Consider the following 13,381-nt stretch of genomic DNA (forward strand, 5'->3'; position numbering starts at 1 on the left):
TGGGCAGTTACAGCCCTCCTGCTCTGACTGCATTAACCTGCTCCCGGAGCACCCCGGGGCCGTGCTGCAGCCTGGCCCGGAGCCCCTCTGCCCGTTCTCACCTTTCCTTTCTGTCGGTGTTGTTTTGTGTTTGTCCCAGCAGAGACAGCAACACCAAACGTACAGCGGGAAGTTCCGGTTAGCAAGGGACAGGTGCGGGGGGCGGATGTGCTGCAGCCTCCCCCTGCCCCACGGCAACGCTCCCGAGGATTTGGCTCCGTAGAAACTGTGGTGCCTTTTTTGGTATATGAATACCTTTATAAATGATGCTTCCAAACTGCATTGACTGCAAACCAAACCGAACCTGGGCTTTTCTTCTGCATTTCTTGTCTCTTGCTTTGGTCACTCCCACCTGTTCTGTTGTAAGCTCCTGCATGTTCCAACCCCTCTCTTTTTCCCTTTCTTTTAAAATTTATTTATTTATTTATTCAATTTTTTAAAAAGATAAAGTTGCTAATTTATGACCTTTTAAAAAGGAATCCAACCATATATTGCTGTTAGCACCTGACTGCTTTGGAGAGAGGCTGCCTGTGGGCCTGAGTGATAATAACCATAATAATGATAATAAACCCAATATCTCATCCACTCTGCATGGCAAGGCTGCCCTGTTCAGGGCAGAGGTTGTTCAGGTCCCTCTTCTACTTGAGCAAAAACCTGTTCAATACAAAGAGCTACAGAATCCTCAGTCAATCTGAGAACTGCTCCTGCAGCAAAGAGCAAATGAACCAAGTCAATGATAAAGTTTAACACTGTCACTTTTGCAATGGCCCCAAAGGGGTGACCCTGCGGCCCTGCAGGGTCTGATGCTGGGACAGAGCAAGGATTCACCCCGACCAGGGGCACCGGCTGCTGCTTCCTCCAGGAGCACGTGGGAACTGTAGACAGTGGGGACCCCCATCCCCTGGGATGGAGCCTCAGAGCACTGACCCACTGGGACACCCTGCGCCAGGGAGAGCTGCCATCCTGGAGTGCTCACAAGGGAAATGGGAAGCGCAGCGGCTCGTGTGCTCATTCCAAGCAAAGGCTTTCGGGAGTAACTGGGTTTTTTAAAATGAAATGGAAAAAACAAAATAGCAAGTGCAAATGAACTGTTTTTTTTTAAAAAAAAAGTCTTTGGTTCCTGTAAGAAAGCCTGCACTCTGGTGCCAGAAGTAAAGTTGTCCCAAACGTGCCTTTTGTCCGGCTCCTTGTGCCTCTCGCGTGCGGGTGATAGTAGCTCTGGGCACCCAGTGTCTGAAGGTTCCTGGGCAGAGGGTGATGTTAGGTCCGAGTTGCTGGAAAGGACAGCAGCCGCCCCATCATTCCCTTCTGGCCAGTGTAGTCTGTGGCAGGAAAGCAGAAGTGATGGGTACCTGAGGGGCTCAGAGATGCCAAAACCAGGCTGGTCAGTGAGCACTGAGCCCTGCGTGGCCGGTGGAACAGTCCCACACTGTGGCACTTGAGCTGGCCCATGATGTTTATGTGCAGGAAGGTGCCCAGCTGCAATCCCCAGCGCAGGGAGCAGCATTATCACATCCCAGAGCCTAGCCCCATAGCCCGGCATCAGCACTGTTTCCAGTAACAGGGCTCTGGGCAGTCACAAGGGCTATTGCTCTTATCCTGTAGAAAACAGTGGCTGGTGACAGTACCTGGGAGAGAGTTTGACTGTGCCAAAACCCCACTGGGCTGCAATGGGAAGGATGTCAGCAACCCCTACACCCAGCCTCTGGGAGGAGGATCCCACGGACTGCCCCTGCTCTGGGGGCACAGGGTGCTGTGCCTGAGGTGCTGCAGGGCAGGGGAAGAACTCCCTGATGTTTTGCATCACCAGAATGCCCCCCAGCAGCACTGCTGTGACTGCAGCAGTAGCACCCCAGGGGCTTGGTAATCAGGTGTAATTGTTTTAGGCACAGAAGCAGCAGATAAATAAATGTCAATGAACATCTGGTTGCCATAAACAAGGTAAATTAAAATTAATAGCAATCTTACTCATTTAATGAACAAGTTAACCATATTTTAAAAGAGCCATAAAAATGCATGGCTTCCTGCTAAGCTGAGGGAAACGAAACCCATTCCCTGGCAGAGAGGGTAGGAGGAGGGATACGTGCCCTGAATGGAATATGTTCTTACTGCAAGCCCCCCAGTTCAGGTGTCAGCAGTACAAGCCCCTCCCAAACAACCTTCTTTGCTGGTGTTCAGGCTGCAGGACCCAGTGGCTGGCCACCAAAACAGGAACTGCAGAAAAAACTATACCAATTTCTCATGGAAGAATCAATCCCCCCCCTGCCCCCAGCTCAGAGGCAGGGATCCATGTCAAGTACTGTGCAAATCAAAGGAAATACTTTGTCACTCCAGCCCTACCACCTCCTGTTTAAGCAAAAGACTCAAGATCTAAACTGGAACACAGTTCTGCTGGCACCACTGCCCGCATGCTGACCTGCCTGCTGCTGCAGGTCCATCCAACGTTCTGCAGTGACACAGGCTCGGTTCTGCCAAACACAGCCAAGAATATGGGCAATACGACTTCAGTTGTTTGCTTTACTCATAAATTCACAAGTCCAACAAAATCCAACAAAAACTGGTATTAGGCCTGTACAATCCATATATAAAAAGGGTTGGTTTATTGTAGTTCAAATACATAAACTGAACAATCCCAACATTTCAAAATTAAGCTTTAGAAACACAAGTTTAACATTCAAAACAGGAGTATAGTTTACAAGAATTGCCCAGAGGGGAATCCACAGTCTAATCCAGAAGTATGTAAAGATCACTTTATTGTAAATAAAAATGGGTTTGTACAACCGTCCTGTTCTGCTCCGGTAACCACTGCTATGGACCAAGTGTTTCCAACTTGGAGTAAAAATTATCAAATCTTCACTTGGGCAGAGCAACCTGATTTTGCTTCTAATTCATGGACAGGATAAGGAAAAAAGCAGACCTGTGAACAGATTTGATTTAGGGTCTCGGTCCTAACTCTCCTCTCTCAGTTCTAACTCTGGCTCAAATAGATTCCATTTACAGGGGTCAAAGCAAGCAGAGAACTGGAACCTGGGTTTCCTGAAGATGCTCTTCAGTGATTGGTAATTTAAGCTATCAGACAGCATTGCACCTCCTCAGCACAGACCACAGGTAACCATGAGGAAGCTGGTGGCATACACATAGTGCAAGCTCAAACCACAAGTGTTATCATCCTTAAGACCCACGCATGTGACACTGGTGAGAATGCCTCCAGCTTCAGACACAGCTCTGCTCTGAGAGCTGTTTACCAGACACAGCCACACGTTCAGACTTTTGTCAGTTATGCCCCAAAGAAACTCATAAATACCTTTAATGTGGGGTTTTGTCGTTGGTTCCCCCCCCCCCCCGAGACCATTTAATGTTCACAAATGCTGCTTCTTCCTCTGCTGCTCAGATGGTTTTGCAATATTTTCACGGTAATGTATATGTATAAACCTGACAGATGGCTCATGCAAGCTTTTTGATTTAACAGATACCCTTGGCTTGAGAGTATTTCATAACTATTTTGTTGTTCGTCTCGTAGGCTCTGAGGCCGTGGGTGGTGGAGGGGGCCCTCGACGGTCCAGGTCATCAACGTAGGACACGATGAGCTTGCGCCTCTCCTCCGGCACACAGTCAAGCACCAGGTATCGCTTGTCGTTCTGCAGAATCTTCTCAACATCTTTCAGATGCTGATCTGACTCCTGGATCAACTTTTTGGATCTGAAAGCAAGTGTTAAGAGTTACCACCCCAGAGTGGCTGGGACCCACAAAGCCCAGGAGCCTGCCCTGCACCTGGCAGCAGCTGCATTGAGCTGTCCTCACCAAGGGAGAGCACAGAGGAAAGGTAAAGCTAGGAAAGGCTGCAGGGACCAGGCGAAAGATGCTGCTTTAGGTCAGGACTAGGCACATCAACAGTACACTCTAGGCACAGGAAAAGTCACCTACATTTGTGCTATGTTAATTAAGCACAATGGAATGCTCACGTCTGGCTGCAATGGCCTTGTACAGCACTGCTTGAACTATGCAAATGCTAAAACCTAGAGAGAACAAAAACCCCCCAAACATAGAATCACAGAATGGTTTGGGTTGGAAGGGACCTTAAAGCTCATCCAGTTCCAACCCCCTGCCACAGGCAGGGACACCTTCCACTAGAGCAGCTTGCTCCAAGCCCTGTCCAACCTGGCCTTGAGGTTTAAATCCAGCATCTAAATGAGGCAAACAATTAGAATTTGGATGTAGAAGTCTCAGCCACAGGCCAGCTGAACTGGTGAGCTATGTCCACAGCAGCAGCCCAGAGCACTGTCACTGAGCCCCACCTGAAGTCAAGACTCCAAGGCACTACAGTGCTGACCACCAAGGAGCCACGTGGTTCATCAGGATCCAAAGAACTTAATCTCATTTCTCCTTTTAAAGTGTTTCTCATGTTTCTGATCAGAAATGTCTTTTGGTCCATACCCGAGACTCTGTATCAGCCTCACCATGCCCTGAAACGGAGTGAAGAAGTCATCCTCTCTGAAGCTGTACCTGCCTGCAAGGGACACCCTTTTTGGGTTGACAAGTTATAAAAGTTGTAAAAGTGCCAACTTAGACATAAGTTACACTAAGAGAAGAACGAGACATGAGTTTGTTGCCATTTATAAGGAAAAGCAGAGAAAAGATCAGCCCTTTGCTGATGTTAGGCCACACACCTGTAGGTTATGAATTTGGTCTCTTTCAGTAGCGTTCGGAAGTCGGCTTTGGCAGTAATGTATTTGTCTCTAATATATTCCTCAAACTCTCTTTGCTTTTTCTGAAAGAAAACAGATAAGCTTAAGACACTGAATGCAGATTAAGTGCTTCGTGCACCTTCGCACACTGACCATAAGCAATAATCACATTGAATTATATCTGTCCTCATCCTTAGCACTTTAATTTGTAAACAGTGTAAACAATACTATTTCTGCTCCCATCAAGCAGGAACCAGCTCAGCAGGCACCAGCTCCCGTTCCCTGTATCCTGCCCGACACTGGAAGCAACAGCAAGGCAAACCACTCACCCTGTCACTTGAAGAAAATTTAATGCACCTTGGATCTTCTTTAATGATTTTTTTCACTTCCTTCCATGTTGATGTTAAAGTTATCTTTCAAAAGAAGCAAAAATGATTAAATGAAAAAAAAAATCAGATTCTAAGAATATTGAATGGATATGTTATTACACCTGAAGCTTTTAAATATCTCCCAAGCCCATTGGCAAAGTTATGGCTGTATTCTTACATGTTGGGTTTTGATTACTTAGACTACTACATTCTTATTTTTAATTAGCTGGTTTTATATATTTAGGTTTTTTGAGATGGCATTTTCAGATCACAGTCCACACAAATATAACTTACATCCCTGTCTTCTTCTAGTACATATTTATGTATAGGAATCTGTTGCTAAAAATCACCTTCAGAAAACTTGCCTGAGTTACAAATCTGTCATCCTATTCTACCTAAAAATTTGCCTAATGTTTTAAAAACTTTTCACTAATTAATTAAAGAATAAGGTAAAAACATATGGGTTAAAAGAGAGCTGACTGAAGCTGGCACCAAACAGAAAAAAAGCAAGACTCACTAAACCCCCACCATACACAGAATAGGTGGGAGATTTCCACAGCATCACACAGAACAAAGTGCAGGTTCAGGAGCACAAACTAAAGCAGGAGAACATCAACACAGACAAACTTAGTAATACGTATCCATATATAATCTTAAGACAAACACACTGAGGGTATCTGAAAGAGCAAGATGCCACAGAGCAAAGAGTATCAAATAACTCAATGTTGAAGAAATGTAACATCCTGCAGGAGATAAAAAGATCACTGATTAGAAGTTTAAATGTAACTGAATTGTATGTTAAACCCAAGTAACACTCAAGATAAACAGCAAAGGAAACATAACGCAGATTTTGTTACGAAGAAAAGATAGGGAGAAAGGAAAGGGGCCCTGGAAATAAAACCAAACAGGTCAAGACTGTGATGGAAAACCAGAAAAGGATGAATCCCAAGGGGCTGGCAGAGATTGGAAGTTTGACTATAAACAGCTCTTACCGCTGAGGTTTCATCCAGAAGTTGCCTAAAGTGTTCCCTCTTCTTTTTGGTAAGTGCTTCAATGTGTTCATTAAAGAGTTTCTCTTTCTCTTCTCTTTCTAGCAAGGACCCAGATTCCCACCGATGGTCTTTGCGTAGAGTCCGTCGGGTGTCAGACCAGGACACATCTGAAGAACGCACCTGAGCCAAAAGATGTTTTTCTTAAAACCATTTTTTCTAAAGTACACTGATATTTTTTATCTACTGCTTCCTTCTTCATACAGCAGAGAAATCCTAACACAAAGGCGCTATGCTTGGAGCATGAAGAGAGATAATGCAAAAGCCAGGGGACTATTCCTAGTGCCCAACAATTATCTAATTTTCCAACAGACTTATCAAAGCTCACAGCAGTATGACTGAAAAGCTGCCATCACCCTGAGGTTCCAGGGAAGCCCAGCAGAACACAACTATCCACTTGCTCCCAGGCAGGATATGGAAACCCAAAGCACAGAGCATTCTCTTCCAACCAGGGCAAAACTTCCAGCAGCGAGTGGAGGGCAGTGGGGAGGAGTCAACAGGATTCCATTTCTATATAAACTGAATTGCAATCACCCCAAAGCTTTACACAGTACAACGCCTAGAAACAGGAGGCAATGAGGGCTGACAGTGCCGGACAGTGTCTCACCATGTCGGAGAGAAGTGCTTTAAAGTTCTGAATAGCTTCTTCCCGTTTGTGCTGCTCCCGCTCGCGATCAATTTCCTTGGTTTGCTCAGAGCGAGCTTTCTGCACCTCCCTTTCTCGCTCTCGCAAACTGGCCTCGATGCGAGCTTGTCTTTCCAGCTCCTTCTCTTTCTCAGAGTCTAAATTCTGAAATGGAACAACAGATTTCTCTCAATAAAACCATCTTGGCGCCTTTCATATTTTCAGTGGACAGGGAAGTAAATTAAAGGGTCATCAATTAAAGGCATCTTGGAATGAAATACCTGAAAGTGATTTCAGATCCATAGGCTACAAAGGTTTGCTGCACTATGGGGTTTAGATGGGGAAAAAAGAAGTTTGATCATGACACTGATCACATAACAACTACTCTCAGGAGTGTGCTGTTTGTGTGCAGTGGCAAACTCTGAATAATGGGAGGGCAGGGGGAGACTGGTGTCACTATTTGTCAGCCAGTTTTACATTCTCAACCATTAACTGCCTGGAAGAGAAAAGCATGAATATTGGATTAAGGAAAAACCACCAGTGAAGAAACTGTGTATGAACCATCTATATCCCTGAAGCTCAGTTGATACAGAAATCACAGCAAAGGAAACTCTGCCCATCTGGTAGGAAGTGATGAATGTGGCGTGTCCCTGCACATGTCAGGGGCGGTGGAAATAGATGATCTTTAAAGTCTCTTCCACCTCTAACCATTCTGTGATTCTACAGTGTCTGCATTTTCCAAAGTTCTACATCCATCTTTACAACCAATGGCTTTACAAGAGTCAGCCTTTCTTGATCTGCTGGATAAAATCTTCCATACCATGTGTGTGAATGCACGCATGCATACACCTACCCTGAGCCTCTGCAGCAGCATCCCCAGGAAGGGCACTTTGAGTCTCAAGCTGTCATTCTGGGCTAGTACAAATAATTGTGATATAGAATTCTTTTCGGTATGGAACTAAAGCACACATTGGTCTATCTTCTAGCTAGTTACTTCACATGTTAACAGCAAGGGGACCAGCAGAGCAGCCAGAACTCTGCTCCCGGATGCCCTACACATACCTTGGCTATTTTTTCGATGTACTGCTTGAACAGGTCCTCCCGCTGCGAGGAGCTATCCACTGCTTTGTAACGGGGGTCAGTCTCTACTTTGTCCTTCACTTTGCTCCAGCGAGACTGACTGTCCAGGTGGTGATTAGCCAGCAGCTCAAAGAAGTCCATTTTGATCTGTTTGACAGAGGGAAACAGAAAGACGGTATTTGAGAAAGATATTTTGATTCCCAACAGTTTGCTCTTATGAAAAAAGGAGCTGACTTACCTCCAGCTGAGGGAAGCACATTAATATTACACACAATTTACAGAAATCGCTAAACCTCTGAATTTAGACATAACTACATCTAAAATTCACTTCCCTTGGAAAATTTTGCTAAAGCAGATATATTAAGATCATCTGTTACATCTAACATGAATGATATTCTTTAAAGTATGAGCCACCAATTCAGTTTTTATTATTTTACTCCAATTTAGGCTTTTTTGAGCTTTTTTATATATATCAGAGTAACAAGTTACTGATTCTCCATTATAGCATTTTGTATATTGATACTCCAGAAGCTCTGCAGTTTTAAACAGGGCTCTAGACAAATCAAGTATTTATGGGTTCATCCTCCAAGTGCACAATGAACAGAGGCAGATACTTGGATCTGCTGATAAAGAGATAAAAGATCCATCTTAAGATGGATCTAGCCAATAAAGAATTACCCACATATGGTAATTAAGAAAATTACATTTAAGATGGACATGCACATATATGTAATAGTTTAGGAAATGTTTTAGTCTATTCTTTGCAATTGGAAATGGTGCGTCAGTACTCTGCCCATAACAGCAGCCATCACAGAGGGCTGGCAGAACAGTGGTTTTTAATCTCAAGACAACTAGAGACATGTTTGCACCCAAACTCCCAGAACCAGCAGCTGCAAGAACAATGACGGTGCCTTAATTACATCTCTCTTTTCTGGGACGGAGGATCTCCCTGGTCCAGGGTCTCCCTGGAGGGTCTCCCTGACCAGGATCTCCCTGGTCACTTTAGCTCCCAGGTATTTCCTCCTTTTTATTTCCAGCACTTTAATCCTCAGAAGCTTGGTGTGGCATTTAAGCCTCCACCTCTCCAAAGCCAAGAGGCAAGGGGCTGGCTTGCCTCCCTCACCAGGAGCCAGCGAATGGCTCTGGGGACTCCCCAGGCATGGTGCAGGATGCTGCCTTCACAGCACCCCAAACCCTGCCAGTCACTAAACAAACCTGGTTTTATGGCACACAGATAAAACCCAAAGACCTAGGAGAGAGGCTGGCCATTCAATTTCTGCTACTTATGTTCCTTCCTTGTCCCTTTAAATAAAGAAACCAGCAGCAGTTGAGTTGCAGAACACTTGTTCCTAGGGGAGCAGGCAAGCTTGCCATAGAAATGCCATGTCCCCATTCTCCAGAAACTGTTTAGTTTCAGTGTGAGAATGAGCTGAAGATCAGAACCAGCATTCTGCAGCCTTGCCCACTGATAATTTTAGTTCTTCAGTATTAACATAAAAGGCTTTATAGGCAATTTTCTTTACTATCTCAACAGAGAGATGAAGATAGTAAGCAGAGATCAGAAAGCAACTGGTTAGTATCAGTGGGAAGTGGCTCTACATCTACAGCACCATCACCTTTTTCTTTAAGGAGCTGAACCAAAATGCAAACTGTTTATTCATTGAAAAATTAAGAATGTTGTTTCAAAACATCTTAAAACATGCATGCAGTACCAAATGCATGAAGCCTTCTAAGCCATGGCATTAGAAATACTTGTTGAAGAGTCAAACAGTTCCCAGATGTTACTACAGAAGTCTATAAGGTAAGGGTATCCCAATGTTTCTGCTTAGCTATATATTCCAGGGGAGAAGAGCTGCACACCCACCATGCTGCTAGAAGCCCTGTGGCACCAGCTGCACCACAAACCAGACCCACCACACCACCACATTCTGTATGGAAACGCTCCGGCACCACCGTACGGAGGAGCCCATGGAGCACCAGCTGCCTCGCTAGCACCCACAGCATGGAAACCAGGAGGGCACGGCCAATTCCCTCCTAAACAAAATGAAGGGCATTTCCACACCTTCCCTCCCCTGAAGCAGGGGTTTAACTGCAGTTATCTGCAATGGACATAGTGCAGGTATCGCCACTTGGGATACAGTTTCAAAAAACAGGTGAAAACTTCACCAAAAATTGAGGCAAAACCATCCCACCAAGAAATAATCTTTTAAGATCACAGCTCCATGATGCTGTGGGTTTAGTACATCCACACGCAGTAGCTAGCTCAACTGAGCAGAATATTATGTAAGCAATCTGTTGATCTTGCTCACAGCCAGACCCGAGAGCCACCAGGGTGTCTGCAGCTGAACGCTGCAGCATGTCTGTGTGAAGCAGCACAAGGGGCTCATCTGCTGGCACTGCTCACCATGAGGACATGGAGCGACACTGTCTTGGGACAGCACCTGAGCAGCTTGATCACACCTACCACCTCATGGTCCCCTCGCTGGTATCCTCAAACCCATGTGTCCCTATCTCTGCCATCTGAGAAGTAGTTACTCACTGAATTTAGCCCTGTGGACAAACCCAACCACCTGCAAAGCTGGCTGCTCCTTCACCACCCAGTAAGCCTTGACTCAACAAAGGCAAATCAAAACCTTATAGAACTAAAAACCCTTACATTAAAGATTTCTGTAAAGTTGATCCTCCTTAAGTAAAGATTTTGGACTTTTAAAACAGGCTGAGAAAGCTTCAGGTTAAATGCCTTGAATTTTCTTTTATGTTTTAAGCACTTTCAAAATCAAAGGAACATAAGACTGAAAGTATTTCAGGTGTATTTAGAAGTCTTTTTTTGGCAGTTAACACATTGCAGGTACAACTCTCATCACTTCACAAGGAAAAAAACTAAAAAAATGTAAAGTACCGGAACTGCGGGAGGCTAAAGTCACCACACAGAGATACCAATTCTTTCCTCACTAGGGAATCCCATAATATTTGCGTGTCAGTGATTGACAGCTGTCAGACTGAACTGATTGACAGGCCGCACAGCACATAACTGTAAAGTCTATCCACTTGTTATAAAACAGAATACATAAAATGGTTACAAAAGGCTTTTGGAGAAAAAAAAATACATTATTTCAAAAGCAAACACACACAATCGCTCTTCTTTTAACTCATCAGCTTTAGAACAATCATGCAACAACAAAACAAGTATTTACTTTTTACAGTCTTCAACTGCACTATTAAGCTGCAAGAATGCTTTAAAATTCCATTTTTATCAGCAAAATGCAGTACAAGTCTAGTTTTGAACTACATCAGCTCTCCTCTGAAAGCACATATATCAAGAATAGCAGCTAAGTCTACAGCTGATGAAATTGTATACAGAATCAAATGAGACCAGGGTACCTGGGCTTAAAAACTAGGCAAAACTTATGCAATAACCAAGCTGTCCCCACATCTAGTCTGCAGTTCAGCACTGTTCTCTTCTGGAAGCATTCTCAGCACGTGAAATTTGCAATAACTGTGCACTACCAAATAAACCCTGCAGGCTCTCACGTGTCAAAGCAGTCAGAGGCTGCCCTCTCCACTCGCACAGCACAACGGGACAGGATGCAGGCACTGTGGCTCTGCTGCTGAGACCTGCTCCTGCTGCTACACCGCGGCCAAGTCCAATTTGCAACTCGTCAGTCTTTAAGAGCTGACCTTCCATTCTAACAAGCAGCAGTTTGTACATATATTTATTCAAAGATTAAGAAGTCACTAAAGTACCAGCTTTTAGATGGCAAGAGAAGATATAGGAGCTATTTGGAATTTAAACGAGTATCCTACAGAGAACTGACAGTTTTTGTTGCCTCCGCTGAGAGAGCAGAGGTCATGGCCAGTTCTGGGGTTTCCAGACAAGGAGCATAAGAATCCTTCTCCTTTTAATGCTTCAGAATAAGGTAATTTAAAAAAAAAACATTAAAATAAACGCCAGGCATTATTCGAGTTAAAGATATGCTATATGTGATTATCTGAGTAAACTCAGCTTCACAAATAAACGCAGGTTTGATTCTACCTGCTCTAAAAGGCAGTACACTGCCGACTTTGAACCCTTAGCTCAGAGAGACCCAAGGGACGTCCGTGAAGTGTCTGCAGTGCAAAACCTCCAAAGAAGTGAAGGGCCGTGTCTTGGAGCAGGAAACCAAGCGCTGCCTCTGTCCCGTCTCACTCAGACTCGCACCATTCACACTGCTGGAGCTAAAAAAAGTCACCTTACCTTCTCACCTCTGGTCTTCGAGTCTTCTTTTTCCTTCTTTCTTGCCGCTGTGATAAACTCATTAAACAAGGCCTCTCGATCTTTCATCTTTTCAATTGCCTTGAACCTCGAGTCTTTAGCATGCTTGGCTGCAAATTCACTAAAAGTAGTTCTGCAACAAAATGGCAAGTGAACTCATTTGGCAGAGCTGTCTTTGCTGGGAAGCAGGTTCAGCAGAGAAACGCTGCTTCTGCTAGAATACATGCCAGAGCACAGTTTGAAGGGAAAAAAAATAACAAAAAAAGGCACCATCCTATGGTCTCACTACAGCAATGCTCCACCAGTGAGCTATGTAGAGAGGAGATGGGTTTAGGCACGCACACAAGAGGTATCGTTAGAGGCTTACAGGGTGGGTGGGTTGATTGGAATACAGCTACCTGCAGAAAGTGCAGGTGTAGGAAAAGAGACTACAAAGCAACCAAGAAGAAGAAATGGAAAAACTCAGTTGTCTAGAAAAACGTTCCGTTTTGGGGCTGGCAGTTCAGCCACCAGGCGTGTGTCAGCTGTGAAACTGAAACTGTACGTGCATTCACTTGCAGCCAAACCATGCTAAGAGTTCACCAGGAAAATCACCTTCTGGCGTTAGGCACAATTGAACACTGGCTGAGTCCCTTTTTCCTCCTGTGGTGAACATTTTATGGCCCAATCTCAAACCACTTGGAGCTGAAAATACTTGAAACACCAGCGGCTAATGCAGCAATACTGGGCTTTCAACCCATTACCCCCACAGCATCTCACTGACCATTCTCTCACCTCCAGGGCCAGATTCCAACCTGTGCAGTAGATATAGTACTGCCACTTACCTCGAAAAAAAACCACTACTGTGCTTTTTCCAAGCTCTGATGCAAATCTGGCCCCAAGAATACGTGAGACACTTATAATCATACGAATGTTTTCATCACAGCATGGAAATAATTAGACTTGGAAAATCCAGCCTACTGTTGCTGTAGGGTAAATTGAAACAAGAAGACAATTTGGTAGCTTATTCAAAAGATTAGAAAGTGAATGCAAAGCTATATTGAAGAACAAGAGCTGTTTAAGTGGAGTGGAACACAAACTCTTGGGCATGTTGGACTGAGATAGATGATAAAAACCCAGTCTGGCACTCACAGAAGTACAGCAATATCTTTAGACAAACACTGAAACCAGAAGACAAAGGATAAAATTAAACAAGACAGTATTTCAGATGGAACTCTTTATCCCGCCCCAACCCATAATCAGATAAGAGTCAATCCTAGTATGACACATCAGAGATTTCTGGG

At 44.5% G+C, this 13,381-nt stretch overlaps 1 protein-coding gene across 4 annotated transcripts in view; it reads right to left on the bottom strand.

Annotated features, from left to right (window-relative positions):
- Window positions 1-2,602: 2,602 nt before the first annotated feature.
- The window catches only part of TCERG1 (transcription elongation regulator 1), a 31,224-nt gene continuing 20,445 nt past the window's right edge, over window positions 2,603-13,381 (bottom strand). For all 4 annotated transcript variants that reach the window (XM_034066610.1, XM_034066613.1, XM_034066612.1 and 1 more), the window contains 7 exons: window positions 12,081-12,231; window positions 7,829-7,993; window positions 6,749-6,931; window positions 6,085-6,264; window positions 5,054-5,137; window positions 4,707-4,807; window positions 2,603-3,738 (listed from right to left, as the gene is read on the bottom strand). In XM_034066610.1, the coding sequence (XP_033922501.1) occupies window positions 3,537-3,738; window positions 4,707-4,807; window positions 5,054-5,137; window positions 6,085-6,264; window positions 6,749-6,931; window positions 7,829-7,993; window positions 12,081-12,231 (1,066 nt within the window). In that variant the 3' untranslated portion in view covers window positions 2,603-3,536. The remainder of the gene's footprint in view (window positions 3,739-4,706; window positions 4,808-5,053; window positions 5,138-6,084; window positions 6,265-6,748; window positions 6,932-7,828; window positions 7,994-12,080; window positions 12,232-13,381) is intronic.

The sequence above is a fragment of the Melopsittacus undulatus genome, chromosome 10 (assembly GCF_012275295.1).
Source record: "Melopsittacus undulatus isolate bMelUnd1 chromosome 10, bMelUnd1.mat.Z, whole genome shotgun sequence".
Classification (NCBI taxonomy): Eukaryota; Metazoa; Chordata; class Aves; order Psittaciformes; family Psittaculidae; genus Melopsittacus; species Melopsittacus undulatus.